This window comes from Aedes albopictus, chromosome 1 (genome assembly GCF_035046485.1).
Source record: "Aedes albopictus strain Foshan chromosome 1, AalbF5, whole genome shotgun sequence".
NCBI lineage: Eukaryota > Metazoa > Arthropoda > Insecta > Diptera > Culicidae > Aedes > Aedes albopictus.
In genome coordinates, this window is record NC_085136.1 from 147,998,343 (window position 1) to 148,025,006 (window position 26,664).

The 26,664-nt window shown below is 42.5% G+C and overlaps 1 protein-coding gene across 3 annotated transcripts in view; it reads left to right on the forward strand.

The window, feature by feature from the left end:
- The window catches only part of LOC109421875 (runt-related transcription factor 2), a 224,463-nt gene that overhangs the window by 86,459 nt on the left and 111,340 nt on the right, over positions 1–26,664 (forward strand). For all 3 annotated transcript variants that reach the window (XM_062845566.1, XM_062845568.1, XM_062845567.1), the window contains exon 2: positions 22,900–23,620. In XM_062845566.1, coding sequence (XP_062701550.1) covers positions 23,059–23,620 — 562 coding nt within the window. In that variant the 5' untranslated portion in view covers positions 22,900–23,058. The remainder of the gene's footprint in view (positions 1–22,899; positions 23,621–26,664) is intronic.

Here is a 26,664-nt window from a genome sequence, read left to right on the forward strand (position 1 = left end):
ACATCTTAATCCTTCACAAAAGTCCTTAAAGGCAAACCGCATTCATGTTTCATAATTGTTTTAGAGCTAGTTTCATATAAATGTTAATAAAAATTGGGGAATTAGGGCAAAATGAGCAAGATAATGATCCGTGCGGTCTGTTTTAACACTTCCATTCGATTCTCCAGACAATTTTACGCCTAAAACCGTTTTGTTCATTAGAAAAGCCGGATGCGTTCGTGAGATACAGAATTTAGTGTAGGTTTGCACTGTTTTTTCCCCACTGTGGATTGCTCCAAGCATTTTTCCAAGAATGCACAGTGGGGAAAAAACAGTGCAAACCTACACTAAATTCTGTATCTCACGAACGCATCCGGCTTTTCTAATGAACAAAACGGTTTTAGGCGTAAAATTGTCTGGAGAATCGAATGGAAGTGTTAAAACAGACCGCACGGATCATTATCTTGCTCATTTTGCCCTAATTCCCCAATTTTTATTAACATTTATATGAAACTAGCTCTAAAACAATTATGAAACATGAATGCGGTTTGCCTTTAAGGACTTTTGTGAAGGATTAAGATGTAAAGAATCGATTTGAAGGGATTGCAGTGGCCGCATGAATGTATTTATGCTTATTTTACCCTAATTCCCCTCAGATATAGAATTTTGTATGAAATTAGCTCCATAACTCGCAAGGAAATTATGAGTGGTATGCTAAGAAGGCTCTCTTTAGTGAATTATGATACAAGGAATTGGTGAGAAGTGATTGCAGTGACCGCGCGAATGTAATTATGCTCATTATACCCTAATTCCCCACATACATTGAGTTTTGTATGAAATTAACTCCTTACTCGCAAGAAAATTATGAGTGGTGTGCTAAGAAGGCTTTCTTTAGTGGATTATGATACAGGGAATCGACTAGAAGTGGTTGCAGTGACCGCGTGAATGTTATTATACTTATTTTACCCTAATTCCCCACATATATTGAGTTTTTTATGAAATTAGCGCCATAATTCGCAATAAAATAATGAGTGGTATGCTAAGCACGAGTATTTTTGTAGTGGATGATGATACCAGGAATCGATGAGAAGTGATTGCAGTGACCGCGTGACTGTTATTATGCTCTTTTAACCCTTATTCCCCACATATATTGAGTTTTGTATGGAATTAGCTCCTTACTCGCAAGAAAATTATAAGTGGTATGCTAAGAAGGCTTTCTTTAGTGGATTATGATACAGGGAATCGACTAGAAATGGTTGCAGTGACCGCGTAATTGTTATCATGCTTATTTTACCCTAATTCCCCACATATATTGAGTTTTGTATGAAATTAGCTCCATAACTCGCAAGGAAATTATGAGTGGTATGCTAAGAAGGCTCTCTATGATATAAGGAATCGATTAGAAGTGATTGCAGTGACCAAGCGAATGTAATTATGCTCGTTTTGTCCTAATTCCCCACATATATTGTGTTTTGTATGAAATTAGCTCCATAACACACAAGGAAATTATAAGTGGTATGTTAAGCAAGGTTTCTTTAGTGGATGATGATACAAGGAATCGATGAGAAGTGATTGCAGTGACCGCGCTAATGTAATTATGCTGATTTTACCCTAATTCTCGATATACATTGAGTTTTGTATGAAATTAGCACCATAACTTGCAAAGAAAGTATGAGTGGTATGCTGAGAAGGCTTGCTTTAATGGATTATGATACAAGGAATATATTAAAAATGATTGCAGTGACCGCGTGAATGTTATTATGCTCATTTTACCCTAATTCTCCACATATATTGAGTTTTGTATAAAATTAGTTCTATAACTCATAAGAAACTTAAGGGTGGTATGCTAAGAAGGGTTTCTTTAGTGGATGATGATATCGATGAGAAGTGATTGCAGTAACTGCTCGAATGTTATTATTCTCATTTAACCCTGATTCCCCACATATTTTGAGTTTTGCATGATATTAGCTTCTTAACTCGCAAGGAAATTGTGAGTGGTAAGCTATGAAGGGTATCAGTGGATGATGATACACGGAATAGATTAGAAGTGATTACAGTGTCCGCGCGAATGTAGTTATGCCCATTTTCCTCTTATTCCCCACATATATTGAGTTTTGTTCCGTAATTCACAAGAAAATTATGGGTATACCAAGGAAGTGTTTCTTTAGTGGATTATGATACACGGGAGCGATTGAAAATGCTTGCAGTAACCGCGTGAATGTAATTATGCTCATTAAACTCTAATTCTCCACATAAATTGAGTTTTGTATGAAATTAGCTTCATTACTCAGAATAAAATTATGAGTGATATACCAAGAATGATTATGGTACAAGTAATGAATTAGAAGTGATTACAGTGACCGCGTTAATGTAATTATGGTATGGTATCAATTAGATTCTTGTGAGTTATAGAGCTTATACCATACAAAACTCAATATATGCGGGTAATTAGGGTAGGATAACCAAAATAATAATCACGCTCACTGCATTAATTTCTACTCGATTGTTTATATCATAACTCACGAAAGAAGTCCTTCATGGCATAATATATGTGGGGAACTGAGGTAAAATGAGCATAATAGCATTCACGCTGTCACTGCAATCATTTTAAATGAATTCCTTGTATCCGCATCCTCCAAAAAAGCACTTCTTAACATACCACCCATAAATTTATGGCGAGTTAAAGAGTTAATTTTATACAAAACACAATATGTGTGGTGTATAAGGGTAAAATAAGCATAATTACATTCACGCGGATACTACATTTACTTTTAATCGATTCCTTGTATCATCATCCACTAAAGAAATACTTCACAACATACCACCCATTTCTTGTGAGTTATATAGCTAATATATGCAAAACACAATATATGTGGGGAATCAGGGTAAAATGAGCATACTGACATTCACGCGGTCACTGAAATTACTTCTAATCAATTCCTTGTACAGTAGACGTTCGGTCGGTGCAAACGGTTTAACTGCAATGCTTTTTAACTGCAAGTCCGGTAAGTGCAACAAATTTACAGTTATCGCACCGCCAAACGTCAAAATCGTGCGCCATGTTAGCCCTAATGAACAGTCGAATGAATTTTTCGTTCATTTTACGTCAATTGATGGCATGTTGACACTGTCAGGCGTTGCAGTTATCGGATTTTCGTTCGCTAAGTGAAACGTAAACATGTTGCAGTTATCGAACGTCTACTGTAGTATAAGTAATTCACTAAAGAAACGCTCCATAGCATACCACCCTTAAGTTTCTTATGAGTTATAGAGCTAATTTAATGCAAAACTCAATATATGTGGGGAATTAGGGTCAAATGAGCATAATTACATTCACGCGGTCACTGCAATATTTTTTCATCACCGTGTATCATAATCCACTAAAGAAAACCTTTCTTGCATACCAGCCATAATTTCCTTGCGGATTATGGTGCTAATGTTACACAAAACCAAAGATTTTTAAGTACAAGATATCCCACTCCTTCCATTTCCCATACCATCGATCGGCGAACAGATTCGTCTGACAAGCGCACCTACTTGTGGCAGGGAATCGAACAATTCAAAGAAGTATAATCTAGGTAGCATTGGGTTTTCACTTCGACGTATATCAATTTTCAAACGTCATTTGAGAGAGTGCCGGGTCGTTAATTGTTGTAGCCGAAATCTACTGAAATTTCGAAACCCGTAGTCATTCATTGAAAGTGTGTACCTAACTCGTTTCCAGTTTGGTTTGGAAACTAACTTCAGTTTTTTGTCACACCGGTCAATGTACGGGAGGAGCTTCGGACAAATTCTGGACTGTAATGGCAATCAAAATGAATGGACTAGAACTGCCGTGTACGTTTGGTTCTATTCGTTATCTGGGTTATAACGCTGAGATTTGCCTTGGGCCGGCCTAGAATCAGACAAAGCCGACCAGGATGAGTATCGGTTGGGTGGGATGGTTTCGATACAATCGTGAGCTTCCCAGAGCTTCCACTATATCTAGAACTCGTTCAGGTATAATCATAGCTTGGTGTAAACATTTACACTCGCATTTACACTACATATAATAAAAAAAAAACGATCGGGATCCCACGGTGATGTTGGAAAATCTTATTCACAAAGTGACATTTTTGACACATTTTGACTGAGACCGGTGGAAATTAGCCTGTGCACCAGTTTGTGCTATCTTCCTCACTCCTTCGTAATTTTTGAAAACGGGGACCTCAGTAAACGTCGAATTTCCTGTGGGAGAAAGCAGCATCGAAGGCTGCACAGGCTAATGTGGTTGGGTTTGAGTTGTCTGTGCTGCTAAGATGGTGTCTACACCAAGGTCTACTCCAAAACCACATCATTGCTGAACTACCTACCATGTTTCTGACTCCCATATTGAATCGCATCCACATAATACCACAATTTGGTACGTGGAACCTTGAGCACCGAAAAATGACGTCTGTGGTTCGTCCGAAATTTTCGTTGTTTATAATGTTGTTTTTTTTTTCAATCAAAGCCACCTGCGGCTTTGCGGTAGTAAATTAGTTCGACCGCGACTCGTCCGTGTCGCTGCGATCGGTAAAATGCGTTCGCCAGTTCAGTGCTAGAGTGGGTCATATTATTACTTTATTATATTTGACAAAACTCAACATATGTAGAGAATTAGGGTAAAATGAGCATAACTACATTTGCACACACACTGCAATTACTTCTAAGCTATTCTTTGTATCATCATCCACTAAAGAAACCCTTCAGAGTATACCATTCATAATTTCCTTGCGAGTTATAGAGCTAATTTGATGCAAAACTCAATATATGTGGGGAATTAGGGTAAAATGAGCATAATTACATTCGCTTGGTCACTGCAATCACTTCTCATCGATTCCTTGTATCATCATCCACTAAAAAACTCTTGCTTAGCATACCACTCATAATTTTCTTTTGAATTATGGAACTAATTTCATAAAAAACTCTATATATGTGGGGAATTAGGGTAAAATAAGCATAATAACATTCACGCGGTCACTGCAATCATTTCTAGTCGATTCCCTGTATCATAATCCACTAAAGAAAGCCTTCTTAGCACACCACTCATAATTTTCTTGCGAGTAAGGAGTTAATTTCATACAAAACTCAATGTATGTGGGGAATTAGGGTATAATGAGCATAATTACATTCGTGTGGTCACTGCAATCACTTCTCACCAATTCCTTGTATCATAATTCACTAAAGAGAGCCTTCTTAGCATACCACTCATAGTTTCCTTGCGAGTTATGGAGCTAATTTCATACAAAATTCTATATCTGAGGGGAATTAGGGTAAAATAAGCATAAATACATTCTTGCGGCCACTGCAATCCCTTCAAATCGATTCTTTACATCTTAATCCTTCACAAAAGTCCTTAAAGGCAAACCGCATTCATGTTTCATAATTGTTTTAGAGCTAATTTCATATAAATGTTAATAAAAATTGGGGAATTAGGGCAAAATGAGCAAGATAATGATCCGTGCGGTCTGTTTTAACACTTCCATTCGATTCTCCAGACAATTTTACGCCTAAAACCGTTTTGTTCATTAGAAAAGCCGGATGCGTTCGTGAGATACAGAATTTAGTGTAGGTTTGCACTGTTTTTTTCCCACTGTGCAATCCCTGAAGGAATCTCTAGATACATTTCTAAAGGAATCCTAAGTGAAATCTCTAAACGAATATATGTAAGAATCTCCGGAAAAATCCTTAGATGAACTCGTTGAAGAATTCCTAAAGAAATCACAGGAGGAATATCTGGAGGAATCCTTAAAGGAATCCCAAAGGGGTTTTTAGAGAAATTCCTGTAGCAACTGCGACAGTAAATGCTAACATATCCCAGTAAGAATTTATACAGAAAACTTCACAGAAATTCCTGGAGTTAACTAAAATGTATGAAGAAATCTCTAAAGCAATCTTCGAAAAATACCAAGCAGAATTCCATTCTATGAGGAATGGCTGGATTAAATCTCTGGTGAAATCGTTGGACAAATTCCTGGAGGAATCCCAACAAGAGCCTCTCGAAGAATAAATCCCAAAAAATCTCAGCATGAAATCCTGTAGGAATCCCAGAAAGAATACCTGGGAGAATCCCAGTAGAAATCTGGAGTCATCCACGGTGTAATCTCTAGAAAGAAGATGGTAGTGTTGATAAGCTGCATTATTTGAGAACTTACTATCATGTTAGTTCAATATTTCCCATGATATTTGAAGTTTATGCTTTATGCTCTATGCCATAGAGTCAATGGTTATCTATGTTCCCAAAGATTCATCAGGTTGATTATTTTTCAACTCGATATTTTTGTTTTTGTTGAGAATTCCATTTCAAGCTATTTTTCAAAGCCTACCGATAACTACCGATTTTTATTCAATAAGTCTACCGATATCGAAGTAATCCATCTGGCCACAATGATTGCTACTTCCAGTAAAAATGAAATGTCAAACTCGCGTGTCATGTCTCTCTCTCTCTTCTCTCTTCTTGGCGTAACGTCCTCGCTGGGACAAAACCTGCTTCTCAGCTTAGTGTTCTATGAGCACTTCCACAGTTATTAACTGAGAGCTTACTCTGCCAATGACCATTTTGCATGTGTATATCGTGTGGCAGGCACGAAGATACTCTATGCCCAAGGAAGTCAAGGAAATTTCCTTTACGAAAAGATCCTGGACCGACCGGGAATCGAACCCGTCACCCTCAGCATGGTCATGCTGAATACCCGTGCGTTTACCACCTCGGCTATATGGGCCCTATCGCGTGTCATGTCTCGAGCGTGTTTACTTGTCAACAACACAATCGTTACAACACTCGTCTCTAAATTAACCATCAGACAAGCCCGTTCACAAGGGGGGAGGGGGGGGGGGGGGGGGGGGGGGGGGGTTGGGGGTTAAACCCTCCCCATTACCGACGCTTCGTACACTAGGTGCCCCTCCGCCTTTTGCCGAAATTGCGAAAAACCCCTCCCTTGGCGCCACTTCTGTGCACGGGCCTGAGATATATCGTCCCCTTAAGGACAAGGTATTTGGAGTACATTGCTCAAAATTTCTAGAGCACCGTTTTTTAGAACCGTTGAACGGATTTGGATCAAAATGCATCACGCTGTTGACAACCACTGAACAATTAGCGTGATGCATTTTCATCCAAATCCGTTCAACGGTTCTAAAAAACGGTGCTCTAGAAATTTTGAGCTATGTACTCCAAATACCTTGTCCTTTTAATGCTAGAACTAGGTAACTCAAAAATCAAGGTTTCGATCAAAACGAGTTTGAAATTTTTTACATTTTTTCATGCAGTTGTTCCAAAGGCAGGCTTGTCCACACTGAGTGCTTGAAAATTCTGCTCTTTGGATTTACACCATCAAACACATCATAAATTAAAAATCTTTTCATCTTATCAGATAGAAGGATGTTGAAATATCCTAAATGTCATTTCGAACTGCCAAAAAACCGCACCGCAGAGCCACACGGGCCGTTCAAAGTGAAATTCACTAGAGTGTTTTCACCCGGGTGAAAATCTCTATGCGCGCTCAGTGTGGCTCTGCGGTGCGGTTTTTTGACAGTTCAAAATGACATTTAGGATATTTCAACAACCTTCTTTCTGATAAAATGAAAAGATTTGTAATTTATTATGTGTTTGATGGTGTAAGTCCAAAGAGCAGAATTTTCATGCGCTCAGTGCAGGACAAGCCTGTCCAAAGGTATGGGCCCTTACACTAATACTGTTTTTAGCATTGATTGCTAGTTCAGCTTCCACTCTTTCTGCTACAAGAGAAAATTTTGAACTAGTTTGATAAAACCATTGTTAAAAACCGTAAAGTGTTGAAAAATGGTCGAGTTACCTACCACAATCCAACATGAAACATGGGGGAGATGTTCTGAGATACCTAGTTTTTACCACTATTCATATCATTGTTTTTAATTTTCTTGTTGCAGTATGCATATTAAAAAGGTTTCAGATATTGAAATTGGCGTGCAATTACTGAGCTTCTTAGGATACCTGCTATATCACCACAAGATACATTAAAATGTTTATGAAATAATCGTCTACAAACAATCTCAGTTTCTGGCCAAATCAATACAAGTATAACATTTTAAATTTGTAAGCTTAAAAGGAAAAACACGGATTTTCAATCTACTAGCGAAAGAATGTCAAGTAACATTTCCATCGCCAATTGTCTGATAGCTTTTAACCTGTGCGGTTGAAAAAAGATATGATTTTCCTAGTTACCCAACTAACATTTTTGCTGTATAAGAGCTTAAACGAGCTTTCTTGCATTTGCTCCATAAGCTTTTATGCAGCTACTTGTGTTAGTAGGGTACCTAGTTATAGCACGCAGTCCTTGTATTCTACATCGAGATACCTAGTTTTGAAAATGATGAATATTTTCGTCGTTTTTAATCGTTATTCATTGGTATATTCTACTTAAAAACGTCAAGTTTCGAGTTACCTAGTTCTAACATTAAGGCGAAACTGGAAGCATTTCTTCATTTTTTTGGTTTTTGATTTTTTTTTATAAAATAACGAAGCAATATTTTCAAAATCGGTTTTCGTACACATGTAGAGTATGGATCAAGGTATCTCCTGATTTTTTTCCAGGTGGAAAATGTTTTTCGTTTTTGCAGAAATTATTTTTTTGTGAAATTTTGTTTAAAAATGGTTTCTGCAAAAACTAAAAACATTTTCCATCTGGAAAACAATTCAGGAGATACCTTGATCCATACTCTACACTACATGTGTACGAAAACAGATTTTGAAAATATTGCTTCGTTATTTTATAAAAAAAAAATCAAAAACCAAAAAGTGAGGAAATGGATCCAGTTTCGCCTTAAGGGATCGATATGTGCTGTCACTATTGCTGTATCTGTTGGGAACCTCAACAGGTAATACGTCTATTGTTCGGTTTATTAACCGCATGATAAACCATCCCCTATGGCTACTTTCGAACAAGTCCTTGCATACTGCACTTCAAAAGGCCTTCCGATAATTTCTGGCCGTGATGGTAATGCTTACCATATCATCTGGGGCAGCTCATACATAAACTTGAGAGACTCCAGTTTTTTTTTCTTCTAAACCATAGGGGGACAAATCTGATCAACAGACGCCCTAACAAGAAGGTTAGAGTAGTGTGGGGTTAAAGGCCGTCTTCTACAACACTAGTAAAAGCCAGGACTACTCTCTCCTCGACCCACTAAAACACATTTCTATGGTCGCCAAAAACTTCGTCTCTCCGGAACCACCAAGAAGGTATTGCTTCAGAGAGGGGCTAGTGCACATCGCACCCTCAAGGTTAGCTGCGTAGCCTAGCAGCAACGAATATCGATGACTCGCCCTGGAGAGTCCATCACGGTAACATGATGGCGCTTAGTCAGTTTCCCGAGTGGTCCTCGTCACTCCCTTTGTCCTCGGAAGGCGGGCAGGGTCAACCCCACCCGTGCCCAACTGCTTTGCAGACATCAAGAACTGATGCCCACGTTCAACCCGATCTGACCTGCTGAAGGAAAGGGTATCACTACCCTTCAGGCCCTATCAGCTGCACCAGAAGGTTGCTGACAGCAGGGTTTCCACCTACCCCGACCCTTGCCGGAGACCCCACGCCGGGCCGCCATACCTAAGTATGGACGTAGCAACACTTGCCAGAAACTTGCGCTTACTGGCGTACACCGCAGAGCTATTGGACATCATCCGGGACAGTGCCGCAATAGCTGTGGAGGCTCTTTTACAGGCATAATCGACGTGGCTATCGAAGGTAAGCTTATCGTCGATCATCACGCCCAAGTGTTTGACGAAGCGCTTTGACAGGATAGTGCACTCTCCTACACTGATCTCCGTCTGCTGCTCCGACTTCCGGTTGTTAACAACCGTCACCTCTGTATTGTGGTGAGCCAGCTCCAGTTTCCTGGACCGCATCCACGCCTCCACAGCTTTGATCGAGTGGTCGGTAGTCAACTTCACCTCCTCGATCGTTTCACCGTAGACTTCGAGCGTAATGTCGTCGGCAAATCCGACAATCACCACTCTCACTGGGTACTCTAACCTCAACACCTCGTCGTACATGGCATTCCAGGATGGAACCTTGCGGGACTCCTGAGGTTATGTGAAAGCACTTCCGACCCACCTCTGTGTCGTAAACTAGTACGCGATTCTGAAAGTAGCTTTCGAGAATCTTGTACAGGTACTCCGGTATCCCCAGACGCAAGAGCGCATTGGCAATAGCAGACCAGCTGGCGCTATTAAACGCATTCCTTACATCCAGAGTCACTACCGCGCAAAAGCGAATTCCCCTCCTCTTAGGCTCGAGTGCTTTCTCGGCGGTTTTTGTAACCGACAAGATAGCGTCTACGGTGGACCTCCCCTTCCGGAAGCCATACTGGTTGCTCGAAAGACCATTTTCGCCCTCAGTGACCTCAACATTCTATTGAGGATAATCTTTTCGAGCACCTTCCCCGCCGTGTCAATCAAGCGTATTGGTCTATATGCCGACGGGTCTCCGGGTGGTTTCCCCGCCTTTGGCAATAGTACCAGGCTCTGCCTCTTCCAAGCTTCTGGGAAAACTCCCTCGTCCAGGCATTTCTGCATAGCAGACCTGAACATCTCAGGAGCCTCTGCAATAGCTACTTTTGAGGCCAGATTCGGAACTCCGTCCGGACCTGAGGCCTCACCTACACTAAGAGACTTAGCTATCCCCGCAAGTTCCACATCGGTGACCCTCTCCTCATCGCCAGCCCCAGTCCCCGGCTGTCCTACGAAAGGAGGCCAAGGACTAGGATCATGACGCGGAAAAATCCTCCAATGATCCCCTCCAACATCTCTGGAGATTTCTCTGTAGGAGCCATCACACCTCTAATCTTGACCATAACGATCATGTAGGCGTCAACCCCACGGGTTCGTATTGGCTCTCTGACAGAGACCCTCAAAGCAGGCCTTTTTGCTTGATCTTATCTCGGCCTTAAACGCGGCTTTTGCAGTGGCGAACACCACCCGCCGGATCGTTTCGCTCTTCCTCTGATCGTGCTCGCTGCATCCGCCGCCTAGCCCGTAGGCAGGCGCTGCGCAGGTCCGCAATCGCGTCGGTCCACCAGTAAGCCGGTGGCCTCCCATTCCTAGGGTGGACTCGCCTAGGCATGGTCGCATCACACGCACGTGAGAGCACCGCTACCAGCTCGTCGCCGTCTAAACCGATTAAGTTTCACTCACGACGGAGCGCCTCCCTACAGAGACTCCAGTTTGATAGATTACTTAAGTAGTACAGATCTTTACTTAACATAGGCAACCGCCCAACCTTCATGGTATCTGCTAGAGAGGAAGTGCTAAACATAACGCTTTGCTCTACCAGAATTCGCGAGTTGACCAATTGGGTTCTTTAGGGGTATCCGGATTATTTCATAATCGGATTCCCCGTTCCAAAATCAGTCTAAATCCAAAATTTCATAATTTTTGGAGTCCGGGAACTATTTTTAAAATGCATTTAAAGTTTGTATGGGGAAATTTTTTTGTTCGGGTCGAACTGTCATTTTATCGATTGAACTGTCATTCTATCCACGAAAATTAAAACTGTTTTGTTAATTTGACCATCAAAATAAAGGTATTGGAATGCAATAAAATCACGTAATACTCAGAAAAATAAGCTCTTTCGATTGGGCTATAGAAAATAGCAATATTTTATTCATTAAACAACCCAATTGACATGTATCAGATTAAGAATCTTTGTCCGACCATCGCTACATCTTTTTTGAACAATTGATTGCTTCTTCGCCAACCTTGCTTTTCAGGAATACCTTCTCAACCAGCTGGGATCTCTTTACTGATTTGGTTGCAGCCAAATTACATGGGTACTCACCATTTATTGACACTCCAAGTGAGTTAGGTGATGCCGTTGATACTACAACGACTTTCATCATGGGAACTTTTGAAGAAGCTTGCCCTCTGCGGTCTGTGAAGACCACAAGAGGAACCGCTTGGTGGAACTTTGATCTGACGAAGCCCAGAAAACAATGTAGAAAGAGTTGAAACAGACGACGTTCGGTTGGATCGGAGGCTTTCAGGACAGCTCGCAAGGCCTACCAAAAAGCTCTTCGGTCTGCTGAACGATCCAGCTGAAAAAAAAAAACCATTGTACAAATGTTTCCAGTCAGAGTGAAGTCAGTTGGTTGAACAAAATTCCTGAGAAATCTAAGGATTTCCGAGTAAACGAATTTCTTTTGCCAAATGGCGATTTTACTTCCTCTGATGAGGAAATTCAGTACAAACTACCCCAGATGTGTGGATATTTCATCTTCGGTCGAACCAGATGTCTTTTCTTGTAGTTATGATTCCCTGGCTTCGGCTCGGGGTATTGTTATACTGTAGAATCGATTGAGTGAGCACTAAATAGCTTTGCTCGTTTCAAATCTCCTGATGGGGTATATCCTATTTTGCTTCAGAAGGGGTGATTATGTCAAACATATTTTGAAAAAAAAAACTTGTTTGCAGTTTTGCTACAGGGTATATTCCCAAATCTCGGCGAAATATAGCTGCGAAGTTTATTCCGAAAGTGGGTCATGCGTCGTATGAAGAAGCAAAGAGTTTCAAACTTATCAGTTTGACCTCTTTTCTTCTTGAAAAGCTTATAATAAATTGTGGATCAACATAACCGTGATGTTCATCTAGCCAATGTGCCTTTTCATGTGAATCAATATGCCTACCAATCGGGCAAGTCCACTGTGACTCTTACGGCCAAAAATACGTAAGTTCTCTTTTATGAAAAACTTGTGGAACGTTTACCATATCATTCCTTTTATTTCCAGTCTTGCGATAAACGAATGCAAAGAAAGTCAAAGTAAAGAAGCATCTTTAGAAGTGCCATCGAACAGAGAGGATTGAATATCGATTTTAATAATGAAACACTGTGAGTCGTTTTTAAAGTTGCTTCACGATTACTCACGATTTATAAATGAGTAACTTCATTAACGTTCGCACATGCATCTCTATTGAGCCATCCACAGCACTCAACAGGAGGTTAAAAATCTGCCAGGCCAGCAGTCTCGATGTCGGCTGTTTACTCTTATGCGCTCACATCAAAATTATAAACACTTATGTTTTGGTTTTATGGCCTTTCTGGTTTTCAAAAATAATTAATAACATTTACACAGATTTTATGTTTGGGGAGCGGCACCAGCGCTGGTTGATGGCGCTGCTGCCTGGGAGGTCTTGCAGTAGCTGCTCCCACTCCTGGGTTGGTTTAACCTGTCAGCCGGACAGGCAAATGTTGTATGACAAACTAGGATCTCTGCCACTCTTCACACTCCGGTCGGCGTAGCCTTCGCCAGTACACATTTCGAGCATGCCGTTTTATGTATGACCGTATAGCTTAGCTTATATGTATGCTGCTGGAGGAATAATTCACTGCAATTCATATGACCATAATTTAGAGGGAGATCTATTATACGGCCGTCTCTGGATGAAATGTGTGCGTATGTGGTGGCCAGCCGTACGCAATGATGCCAGCCAGCAGCCGACAAGAGTCTACTCTACGTAGGTGCGTCCTCTCCATACCCGCACGATCTGTGTGTGTCGGTGGCACTGCGGTTGGTTTTGGCACCGAAAGCTTGGTGCTCGTTCTGGTTCTCTTCATTTCTCGGTCACTACATTATCGGTTTCCTGTTATGGTTAGATTCAATTCCTGTTTTCCCTCTCCAAGGCAGTCAAGGATTAGAGCTCGACTCATCATATAGATGCATGCAATTCGTGCTGCGTAGAATATGCAGTACTTAACACGTCGTCAGGCAAGACCGTTCCGATAAGAGTTGGAACTACACCACATATCGGGCAGTAGCGTTACTAGTGACAAATGAAGCTCATTCTATTCAGTCAGCAAAGCCAAACTACAACATTGACCCAAGGACCCATTCCCAAGTCTGTCATCGATGGCGACAATTTATCGTCGCTTAAGTCAGTTGGTAGAACAGGAATAATTTAATGAATTTTAAATGATTAATCACAATTGAATTAAAACACGGTTGCTTAAAGTCATTGAGCACAGCCGTGACCTGACACTCATGTGTTATACCGTTCTCCCGTTCGTACGTAGATTCCTGGCAGCGTTTTTCCCTCGCCCGCTACTCAATCCAACTCCATTAGGGAATAAAGAAGAGATTCCATAAATGGAGAACAGTGAACTCGAAAATGCATGTAGGAAAAGTGTCCGGTAGCACCTCATCTTCACACGTGTGATGTGCCACCGCACAGCGACATCACGCGAATCACACGAAAAAAAAAAGTCGACACGACAAAAGTCGGAACGAAAGCGTGGAAAATCAGTGGATGACAGGAGCAGCAGCAGCAGCAGCAAAAAACAGTGCCATCCTCTGATGTGTGCCTGGCATCGTTACTTTCGGTTGGCTCTTCAGAAGTGACATCGTGTCGTACATTTATCAGCCATGTAACCAACAACGTCTCTTGGCGGGTCATTGTCAGCGGGAATTTTTTTGGCCAACCAACCAGTTCTTTTGTTGACGATTGGTCATTTACGCTCGGCGTGTGCGCGGTGGCGGAGTTTGGGGCAGTATCGTTAAAATGGATAGCTGCTTCAAACTGTTTCGAGTGTTGGCTGACCCGGAAAAGAATGGGCCACTTGACGTCACAAAACAGGGCGATTGAAAGTACTTCTGGGCATAGGAAATAAATAACAGCCATAGTAGGTACATTTCATGAAGGGCAGCCCATGTTGGTCCTTTTCTATTTGCGAGGTAATAAATATCGACAACTACTTAAAACTAAATTATCTTTAAAGGCATAAAACAAGTGAAATTTGTAAAAAAAAACATCAATCACAAATGTTAATTAATAATCTAAAATTAGACATGCTTTCAGTTACGGATGACTTATTTTTGAAATATTAGAAAAAATCATTTCAGTTAGTCACAACAAATTTGAGTATAAGCCTGTTAATCGAAAGACCGAATGATATGCAGTAAACGATGGTCTCGGAATGCTCCTACCCGAGTAACATTTTAATGACCAATAAGTCTTTTAGAGGTTTTGAGAATCGTCTAAAACCTTAATTAACTTACTGGTCAGACTAAGGCCTGAGTGTTCTCTGCTGTAGGTAGGAGTCGTCTCCAGTCTACTCGATCCATGGCTGTGTGTCTCCAGTTCCGCACTTTGCGAAGGGTCCGCCAATCGTCCTCCACTTGGTTGACCCATTTTGCTCGCTGCGCACCACGTCTTCTTGTACCGGTCGGATGACTCTCGAGAACCATTTTAGTCGGGTTGCTATCCGACATCCTGATGACGTGACCCGCCCACCGTAGCCTCCTGATTTTCGCGGTGTGGACGATGGTTGGTTCTCTCAGCATCTGATGCAGCTCGTGGTTCATTCGCCTTCTCCAAGTCCCGTCTTCCATCCGCATTTCGCCGTAGATGATACGCATTTCTTTCCGTTCGAAAACTCCAAGGGCGTTTGGTCCTCTGTCGTGCTCATAGAGGACTACCGGTCTAATCAACGTTTTGTGTATGGTTAACTTTTTTTCGACCGTAGAGTCCTGCGGAGTCCAAAGTAAGCTCGATTTGCTGCCACAATGCGTCTCTGAATTTCTCTGTTGGTGTCGTTGTCAGCGGTCACCAGTGAGCCAAAGTACATGAATTCTTCAACCGCCTCGATTTCATCACCGTCGATAGAAATTCGGGGTGGCGGGCGCGGTGATTCCTCCCGGGTGCCCATTGTCATCATGTACATTGTCTTCGACAAAGTAAGTGACTAATTTGATTCGTCTGGCTTCACTCTTCAGTCGGATGAACGTTTCAGCCATCGTCTCAAATTTACGAGCTATAATATCAATATCATCACCGAAATCAAGCAGATGAACGGACTTTGTGAAAATCGTGCTTATCCCCGCTCTCCTTATTCTAAGGCGATGTTAAACAGCAAGCACGAAAGACCATCATCTTGCCATAACCCTCTACGAGATTCGAGAGGACTCGAGATTATCCCTGATACTTGAATTACGCACATTAATCGTATCAGTTTATCCGGGAATCCGTATTAGTGCAAAACCTGCCATAGATGTTCTTGGTCGATTGTATCATACACCGATTTGAAATCGATGAACAAGTGATGTGTGGGCACGTTGTATTTGCGGCATTTCTGCAACACCCAGCAGATGACGAACATCTGATCCGTTGTAGGGCGTTCTTCCATGAATCCAGCCTGATATTGCCCACGCACTCTCTAGAAATCGATGATAGACGGCGGCTTAAATTTGAGAGAGTATTTTGTAGGCAGCGCTCAGTAGTGTGATCGCACGGTAGTTTTCGCAATCCAACTTGTCGCCTTTTTGTAGATGGGAAACACGATACCTTCCATCCATTCCTCCGAAAATACTTCCTCCTCCTAAATTTAGGTAATGACTCAGTAACGTGCTTTCACCAGTGCTTCTCCATCGTGTTTCAGAAACTCGCTTGGTAGTTGTTGTTTTTCAACCATCTAACCTCCTCCTCAATCTCTTGCAGGTTGGTGGCTGGAAATGTTTCGTCCTGCGCACGTACTCCTAGATCTGTTACCACGCCACCTTCGGTGCTTACAACGTCGCCATTGAGGTGCTCATCGTAATGCTGCCGTCATCTCTCGACCATCTCACGCTCGCTCGTGAGAAGATTCCCGTGATTGTCTCGGCACATGTCGGCTTGTGGCACAAAGCCTCTGCGCGAGCGGTTCAAATTCTCGTAGACCTTCCGTGTGTCCTTGGCGCCGTACAGCACTTCGAACGCTTCGCGATCTCGTTCTTCCTGCTGGCGCTTCTTCCTCCGGAAAACTGAGTTCTGCCTGTTCCGCACCTGTCTATATAATGTGCCTCGTTCGCTCTTGTACGGTGTTGCAGCATTCTCGCCCATGCTGCATTCTTCTCGTTTTTCAACTGTTCACATTCGTCGTCGTACCAGTCGTTTATGTGGTTTATGTGGAGTCGCGAATCCTAGTGCTGCAGCCGAAGTACTACCTATGGCGGATCAGATGTCCCTCCTGCCATCTTCGAGTGTAGCTGCGCCAAGCTGCTCTTCCGTTGGTAGGGCCACTGCTAGCTGCTGCGCGTAGTCTTCTACTAGTCTACTTCAACGCGTCGTAATAACTGTCGCAAGTTTTGAGCGCATGCATACAGCGACTAAGTAGTGATCCGAATCTATATTCGCACTGCGATATGTGCGGACACAGGTTATGTCCGAGAAGAATTTACCGTCGACTAGAACGTGGTCGATTTGGTTTTCTGTTTGGTGGTCGGGTGATCTCCAGGTGGCTTTTTTTTTTTTTTAGTTTTCAAATCCCGTTTATTGAAGCAATTTTATCCTAGTTACAGGTTATGATTAAGGCTAAACTATAACTAAATTATTATACCTCCAGTGAGCTTAATAGTGCTCTTTAAAGGAGGCAACAAAACGTATATAACGCTGAAGTTAAACTTAACTAACTAAACAAGATAAATAAGGTAAGGTAATATTGATTAGACTGAATGATGGACACTTCTGGTTTTCACGAATTTGAGTTGAGTTGATATGCTTGACGAATATTGACTCCTATTTGGTGTCGACTGAGGTTGTGATTCGAAGGAATGCGGACCTGAAAACCCAAAAATACTTCAGGGACGGAAATACAGTTCGACATACACGCATACTTGCCTGAGAAGGCGGTCTGAGAGACCCCTGCCCAAACTCTAACCACACAACCGAGACGACGATGATGGCAGCAAATTCGACGGATAGCGGTGTTGATACGATGTCGAGGTGTGTTAGCCGGGCCAGAGTGAGCAGGGGCTCTCGAAGTGCCTTGTTGCGTGCGTCTCGGTTGATCCGTTGGGAACTCTACGACATATTGCATCGTTGCGTAGCGTAATTGTATCGGTGTGGTGCAGAATCGATGAATTTGACGGAGAGTGCGGTATTGGTGCTGAGTGGCAAATCCACTGACGTGACATGAGGCGTAGCTGCAAACGCGGAGAACTTCAGGGACGGAAAACAGTTCGACATACACGCAATACTTGCCTGAGAAGGCGGTCTGAGAGACCCCTGCCCAAACTCTAACCACACAACCGAGACGACGATGATGGCAGCAAATTCGACGGATAGCGGTGTTGATACGATGTCGAGGTGTGTTGGCCGGGCCAGAGTGAGCAGAGGCTCTCGAAGTGCCTTGTTACGTGCGTCTCGGTTGATCCGTCGTATTATTCCGGGGTTTCGCAGCATTTTTAAGTAGTTGCGTTGTGCATCTCATGGTGTTGTATTGCGATAACTTATCGATTAAACGATTTATCGCAGTAAGAATCTACTAATGTTAGCCTTAAACTGTATTTGTAACTTTTTTTTGAATCGCATTGAGTTTTTCTCCACTTTCAAGTCAGGGGAAAGATCATTGAAAAGCTTTTTGCCATAATAGCCAAATTTTTTCTTGCCTGTCTCAGTATTTTGTCTGCGAAGGGACAGTGCAGACTGATTCCTAGTCAAGTATCGGTGTTGAGCTCGTTCAAAGATAAAATTGTGGTGGGCGTTTTCGTTATGCAACAAGTTCTGAATCTGTTTGAGACACTGTAGGTCGCGTAGTGCTTTCAATGGAAGAATAGACAACGCAGAGTCTTTGTAGAGGTCAGCTGTTGAGTGAAGTCGCGGCTTTTTGTACACGGCCTTAAGACATCTATTTTGCATAGATTGAATTCTTTGCAAGTTGCTTTGATTTGTGGCACCCCAGATCGATACCATGTAGGAAAGTTTTGAATGCACGAAAGCGTAATACATGCTAAGCCGTTGTCGTAATGGTAATATTTTGGAGGCTTTGTGGATATCTTTGCGGGGGAAGAAGGTGCTTCGGACTACCATACCACGGGAGGCTGCAAAGTTTACGCATCGCTAGCCGTTATCAATCGATTCGGCGTGCAGGCTGTTTCGCCCGATTACCGGTCTGTACATTTCCTCCCTTCCTACCTCCGCATTCATGTCGCCGACGACTATTTTCACGTCACGCGGCAAGCAACCATCGTATGTTTGCTCAAACAACGCGTAGAACGCTTCTTTCTCGTCATCAGGTCTCACTTCGTGTGGGCAGTGGACGTTGATGATGCTGTAGTTGAAGAAACGGCCTTTAACTTTAAACATGTGTTCGCAACGGTACAAGACCCCTCGTTATCGGCTACCATTACCGATTCAACCGATCCAGAAATCGCCTGACATTCTCGGCGAGAAATGTCATGAACGATGATGAGGGAAAGTGGACACCGAACGTTCGATACGAAAAAAAAAGACGAACTCTTTGAGACAATTAAATATTCTAAATTTGTTATTCTAGAATTATTTATTCTAAAAGTTGTAAACCTAGAATTTGTTCCTAAAATTATGCGTAAGTATTTATGAATTATTGTAAAAATGAATTCGGCCCTAATTGTAAACTTAATTTAAAGGGACATAAACACAACTACACTTTGTTACGAGTAGACGGACAAATTAACGAAAAAGACAACAAATGTAAGTAACATTAAACTACGACATGCAACGTGAAACTTAATAAACTATTCTTGTAGCTTTAAGCCTACTCAAGCAAAAATACGAGTTTGCTATTAAGAGTCCGAATCGTGACCGTCTTCGTAACAACATGCATTGCACATCTTTGCGTTGATCGGCTGCCACCCGATCACACGTTGTCGCATCTTGCCCAACACTATACATCCTGTTCCCAGTTCGTTGGTGGTGCCACAGCGTTGGTGGAAGGTAGCCGCTGGATGCCCGCTTTTCCAGTGCAACAAAGTTCCTGCAACGCTACGATGTCGAAGTTGCGGGGATGTAGTTCGTCGTAAATAATCCTGCCACATCCTGCGAAACCTAGTGACTTGCAATTGCATGTTCCAAGTTTCCAATCGTAGTCCTTATTTCGTCGCGTGGGTCGATTGTCGATTGTATCGAGTCGCATTTTCTCCTAGGGTATCGCGCCACTTGGGCGGTGGCTTCTATATTCGTCTGTTCTCCACTATACCACTCAGCCAATTTTGAACCAATTGACTTGAAATGTTGTACACGGGTAGATACTATACCTATCTCGCCGCATTTCAAAAATTGTGTCGATTGGTTCAAATTTGACTGAGTTATAGCGGAAAACAGACGAATATAGAAGCCACCGCCCAAGTGGCGCGATTCCCTATGTTATTTGCAATGGGGCTTTTTTACGGGTGGCTTATTGGACCTACGCCAACACTCCTGTCTCGCCGAAGGGCCATCGTGCAAGTTCTGTTTAACGTCCCAACCAACACTGGGACGACTACGCTGATGGGGATACCACCTTGGATCTAGCTGGGCGTGGTGCAGCGTTTCTTACTCAGATGCTATAACAGACGCTGTTTGAGCCGCACCTCCTTGGTGAACAGACGCTCGAGACGTACCTCCTCAATCTAGTTGAAGTCAGAAGGACAACAGTGCCCAGGCTGCACTACCAGCTAAGCACACAACTCTTAGCTGGCGGTCTTTGTCATCGCTTAACCCGTGGAAGCATGAGGTATGAACTTGTGAGGACCAGAGCTATGTTGAACGTTTTCCTTATCGACTCACCGTTTTGCAGCCCGGAATTTCAGATCGACATCTTTCTAATTGATGACTGGATAAACATCCAAGCACAGACAAACAGACGTATCTCTTGGAACAAAATGCGATTAAAATCTTCGTCACAAAACCATAAATGCCCAATGCTAATTACGCTGTGTTCCGCAAATCCACTGAGTAGATGTCGGTAGTGGGCAAATGTCAAACAGGAGCGAAAACGGTACGAGCGCCGTGAGCGAGTGATTTGCGAGCTACAGCGAATTATCCGTTCAAAAGGGAAACGATGAGAAGTCACTAGAGTGAGACGTCTGTTTGTCTGTGATCCAAGCATAATTTATTCTGACGTCGAACATTGATAGTGAAAAATAAGCAAAACAAATATTTTGCAAGTCAGAAGATGATTTTATTTAGAAGGTTCTAGCGGGGATACGATTAAACTATGATAAGGTACACCGGGGCAAGTGGGGAGACTTGTTCCCCCCATATTTGCTCGGAATCAAACACATTTTTCTTCTAGCATAGTTATTCCAAAACTACTCCTGGACAAACGGCTATGTTTTGGCTACAAGTGATTCCGATTGTACATTGCATTATTTTTTAACGGCTGATAGTTTGTTTTCAGTCCTTCAGAAATCTTTTAGGCGATTCGGAAAAATCTCAATAACTTTGTGAAAATTAAACCAAATCGTGTCAAAATTCCACAGCACATAGTTTAAATAGAATACCTTCAAACTTATTTATCCAAATAAGGCTGTTGTTAACATATTTTAATTAATTCAGCTTAGTATACACAACAGTGACATGGGGAGACTTGATCCCTCGAGGATTACACACAAATTATACATGTGAAAAATAAAATTCTATTCGGAAGCCTCTATTTACTTGGAATTCTAGTCTATTCAACGATAAAATGTGTCAGATAATTATAACTTTAGTACAAACCAAGAAAAGGGGGATCAAGTCTCCCCATTTTGAAAATACGGCATATCCTTAAAAATTTAAGGAAATCTTACGATTTCAAACACTCCAAGTTCATCGAAAATACAAGAAAACTCGAAAAAAATGAATAGGAAGACTCTGAAATTATTTTCCCTTTAAATAAACCATTTGCTCAAAGGGGGATCAAGTGTCACCCATTTTTGAAAAATACATCATAAGACATGCCTCCATAAAAACACAGTTTTGAAAACTTTAACAATAATTTAAAGGCCTTCTGTTGTGTATTAACTTGCAATAGATGTTTACCTGCCATTTTGTACGGAAATCGGATCTAGTTTTGTGTTTTTTCTTAAAGATTCAGGTAAATTTAGAAAAAGGGATCAAGTCTCCCCAGTCTCCCCTACACTTTACACGCGGTTAAAGGGAATCATGTACGCATGTGGCCTCCAATTTAGCATCCTATTCAACATCAAGATCATATAAGACTTAATGTTAGCTGGGAGCCCCGATAACCCGCGACTGGCTAGATTGTCAAGTACTATGCCTTACTATATGCCAAGCAACTTAGCAATTTTCATTTCTCAAAACGTTATGCAGTTACTCTCGGCTTTTGGTTTTTTATAGCATAGATTTGCCGAGTAGCTCGAGACAAACCCATAGTTTTAAAAATAGACTTGATTTCCATACTTGTAAGGGGCTGTCATAAACCACGTAGACCAAAATTTGACCATCTTAGACCCCCCCTCCCCCTTGTAAACATTAGTCCATACAAAAATTTTGAAATTTGTATGGAGCGTAGAGTTTGGTCAGACACCCCCATCCCCCCAAAAAGTCTACGCGGTTTATGAATGGCACCTAATATACCCACGAATGTTGTGCCACAGATCCGTATCTTTTTGCATTGTATTATACGAAAAAAATAATAGCTGCTCCTTCGTTTGTATGATGCAAAAAAGCTGTAAAATAAACGAAGTTAACTACTCACTATCATGTCGTTTCCAGAAATTCATCGGCCTCATCATAATCGAACATCATATCTGTCATGTATGCTTCCGAATGTGACGAAATAACATAGTATCACTTTGTTCCGAAAATTCCACGCCGTCTGGCGTTCCGCAGTTCCACGTGCATACCTACCTACCTACTGATATTACGACTAGCATTCTATGCATCGCGAACGCATCATCATTTTGGTAATGCTTTTCCTGGAAAGCGGAATGTGCGAACGAAACATTGCACAAATATTTCCCTATATATGCGGAAATTCGTCCTTGTCGTGATTATATGCAACATCGTCCAGCGCATCGAAATTGATGGATTTAATGTTTTGGAATTGAAAGATTTTGCAGTTTGAGATTTTCCACTCATCCACATATCATTTCAAGTTGGTTGACTGTTTCAGCAGCATTCTATAATCAACTTCCCTCTATTTTTTTCTTCTACAGGTATTCAATGAAGCAATGCAGTCACCAAATTATTTTCAATAAGTGAATAAAAAAAGTGAACAGGTGGTGTACGAATAGAATTACCAGTGTGTACAAAGGAACAAAGCGACCGTCCGCAAACGTGATAACAACATAAATCAAAGGAAATTGATATTAAAAATGCATTTGACTACGAACAATACGACGACAAACAGCGGTAGCTCGAACGGGAATACAGTCGGTAGCAATAACAATGGTAGTGGAAGCGGCGGTGGAAGTAGTGGTGGTGGAAGTGGAGGAACCAATAGCAGCAACAACAACAGCAGTAGTAGTAATAACAACAACAGTAGCAACAACAACAACGGCAATGGTGCAGCAGCTGGAGAAAATGGTCCACCGTCGGCCGCCAGCATACTGCAGGACACCTACACAAAGATGACGTCCGATATACTGGCCGAACGGACGCTGGGCGATTTTCTCTCCGAGCATCCGGGCGAACTGATTCGAACCGGGAGTCCTCTGTTTGTTTGCACGGTGCTGCCACCGCACTGGCGATCGAATAAAACACTTCCGGTTGCGTTCAAGGTCGTTGCGCTCGGTGACGTCGGCGACGGGACAATGGTGACGGTTCGGGCCGGTAATGACGAAAATTACTGCGCCGAACTGCGAAACTGCACAGCTGTGATGAAAAACCAAGTGGCCAAATTCAACGACCTCCGGTTTGTGGGGAGAAGCGGACGAGGTAAGTTGCACTCCCTTAGAGCGATGACAACCCGATTACGAGCTGCTCATTTTCACCCCCAATTTGTCTTTAATTAACTCGAATGTCTCGCAAAAGAACCCCTCCGTAGAAAAAGTCCAGACGACCAGCTTGCGACGGCACTTTTTTCCCACGGCAATCAATGACCTGCCTCAATGCGTAGACATTCCCCCCTCTGAACAACCCACGGAACATCTTCAGGTTTGCTCTTTCTTTGCCGTCGGCGTTTTTGTAGTACCCTCTCACTTTGTCAACGAAAGAAACGCACCAGAAGATTTTCCTTTTTTTTGCCGTTCCGAGTCGCGCCTGCCGACGGGACGTGGCACCCGCCAATGTGATTTACCTCCTTTCAACTGGTTGCTGCTGTTTCTTCTACGAGGGATAGCATGTCGACCTTTTCTTCTTATGTACTTTAACAGGGTGGGTGGGAACTGGAAAAGCGACGAAGCGTTTCCTTTCTTGTTTTTTCTTCGATACTGGACTTTTTTGAAGTGATGTGAATGCTGGTTAAGAAGGAATTCCCTTAAATTCCCTAATAAATTGCTGTTTTAACATTGATTAGTATGACTGTATCTGAGGTTGTTACTCCAGAGTACATTACAAATAGTTTGTCTCTAATTTTCGAGATTTACGCAAGTTACTTATTGATGATGATCCATGTAATATGTAATTACACTGTTAAAGAAAACACACTTGTTCTAATTTTAAATGATTAAAATACGAAATACTATAGGTGTCAGCCTCCTATCAGGAATCATGTGATCAAATAATTGTAGTGAATTTAGGCAGAAATAGTTGAAACAAGCCACAGCCTCGATCTAAACATCATTCGCCAATCACCGAAAAAGCATCTCTTTGAACACGATTCCTAATGCTTTTGATATCGACTATCGATCTAATGTATTTTCCCCCATCTACTAAACATGGAGCCATTCCATCATGTTAATGCTTTTAATTTCCGTACGCTACTCGACAAGCGCGTACCGCTTGCCGCTAACTTCATCCCCTTCCACATCTAAGTCCCAGCATTGTGCTACAGCCAGCACTATACTACAGCACGCTCCACTACGCAGCCCGGCTCGCGCGAACATTTGCAAAACCACTGGCATGGGATTACATTATCATTACCGCGATGGTGGTGATGGTGCGGGCAAAGGTCGCCGCGGTACATACTACTGCTGCCAATCGATGAATCTATACCACCCTTTCGCATATAATATTGGGTATGCATGGCACCACCGGCAACGCATCCAGGCAGCAAGGTATATTGTATGAATAAATTCCACTTCTATTCTTTGTCCGTGGCCAGTTTAGAGTCCGGGCTTTTTTACCGAGTTCAGAGCCAGAACCGCTCGCTCGAAGTTTTCATGGAAACTCAATTAGACCGTGAGTGCGAGAGCAATGTGAACGAAAATTATGCTCTGATGGTGTGACCTGTGTCCGTTGCGTACTGACCGACACCTCACGCCGGACTCCCTTAGGACCTCCCAATTGTAGGCCGATCTTTGCAGTTGGCCAGACAACAATGCATTAGCGATAAAATTGGAATGTATTTTGAGTGAGCACATCCACACCAGCAACCTCTCGAGCTACCACACAAACAACATCCAAAAACAAGCAGATGCACAGATGAAAATAACGAGTAATTTGTCATGATTTCAACTACTAACATATGAAGAACAATCCTTCATTGGTGTTCGCAATGGTTATGAATAGATCGACATTCCAAACTCAAAATATAACAGATGGCTCTTTCTTGTGTGATAGTAAAATCGAATTTTCTCGGTGAAAAAGCTATTCCGGAACATGAAGTAAACACAAAAAACTTGCCAATCCAAACCATTCTTGATTTCAGTTCACTAACTTTTCACAAAACTTTTCCGTATTCCAGCAATTAACGTTTTTAGCGGTTTTCCTATACGATTTGACAGTTCTTAACTACCATTCTTCCGTGAGCTTGAGGTGAGAATTTGAGAAACTTGATACCCGGAGTAGCACGGACGATGGATTGTATACAAGTGATGGTGTCGCCGTCGGGCTGTCAGTATTGGAAACTTGATGCTATAAAGATTCTTGTCTACACTTTTCGCTGCTGGTGCTAACTGGGAGCATTTAATAGAAAAGTAAACAGAAATCATTCTATTGCGCCAATGGATATTGGATGAATACTGCTGTTGTTAGCCCTGACAACACTTCGTAGCTGCAGCCCTCCATCCTCGGCCGCTGCCCATATTTGCTGAATCGTTCTGTACCTGGTCCACCCATCTAGCACGCTGTCCTCCATGTCTTATCCAAGACTACTTTTCCTCGACCCACTCAACAACAGTGGGTCGCCAAATCCTTCGTTTCTCCGAAACTAGCAAGAAGACATTGCTTTAGAGAGGGGATAGTTCACATGTCACCCTCAAGGGAAGCTGCGTAGCCTACAGCAACAAACATCAATGACTTGCGTTGAAGAGTCTAGCAAGGTAGCATACTGACCCATAGCCAGTTCCCCGAGTGGTCTTTACCACTCTCTTTGTCCTCGGATGGCAAACAGAGTCGACACCACGCCTGCTTCTAACCGCTCATCAAGTATCAAAAACTGATACCGCGTACACAACGATTTGACCTTCCCGCAGGTAAGACCCTACCAACCAGCACGTTGAAGGACGTGTTGTGCGGCCACCACCTGCCCTGACCTTGCCGAGGACTCCTTTCCAACCTCGGGCTCAGAACCAACCTAGTAGACAGACGCCACGACAGCAACGCTATTCTCTAAGCGGCCACTTCTTCGCTGTAAGGGCAGATTTCGATCGCTGGGCATCAGTATGATCTACGTAGCCGAAACCAAACCCTTGGTCCACCTCTTCTATCGGGTTTGAACGAGACATTCTCCGAGTCTACGAGCCACCTCCTCTGCGATTCAAGATGATGTGAGTGATAGCCGTTGAAACGGCATTCTAGCCAAAATCATCAAGATTGTCCGGAGTTGTGCCCTCTCCGCATGTGGCAAGCATGCGGTCACGCATTGTGCAAAAACACGG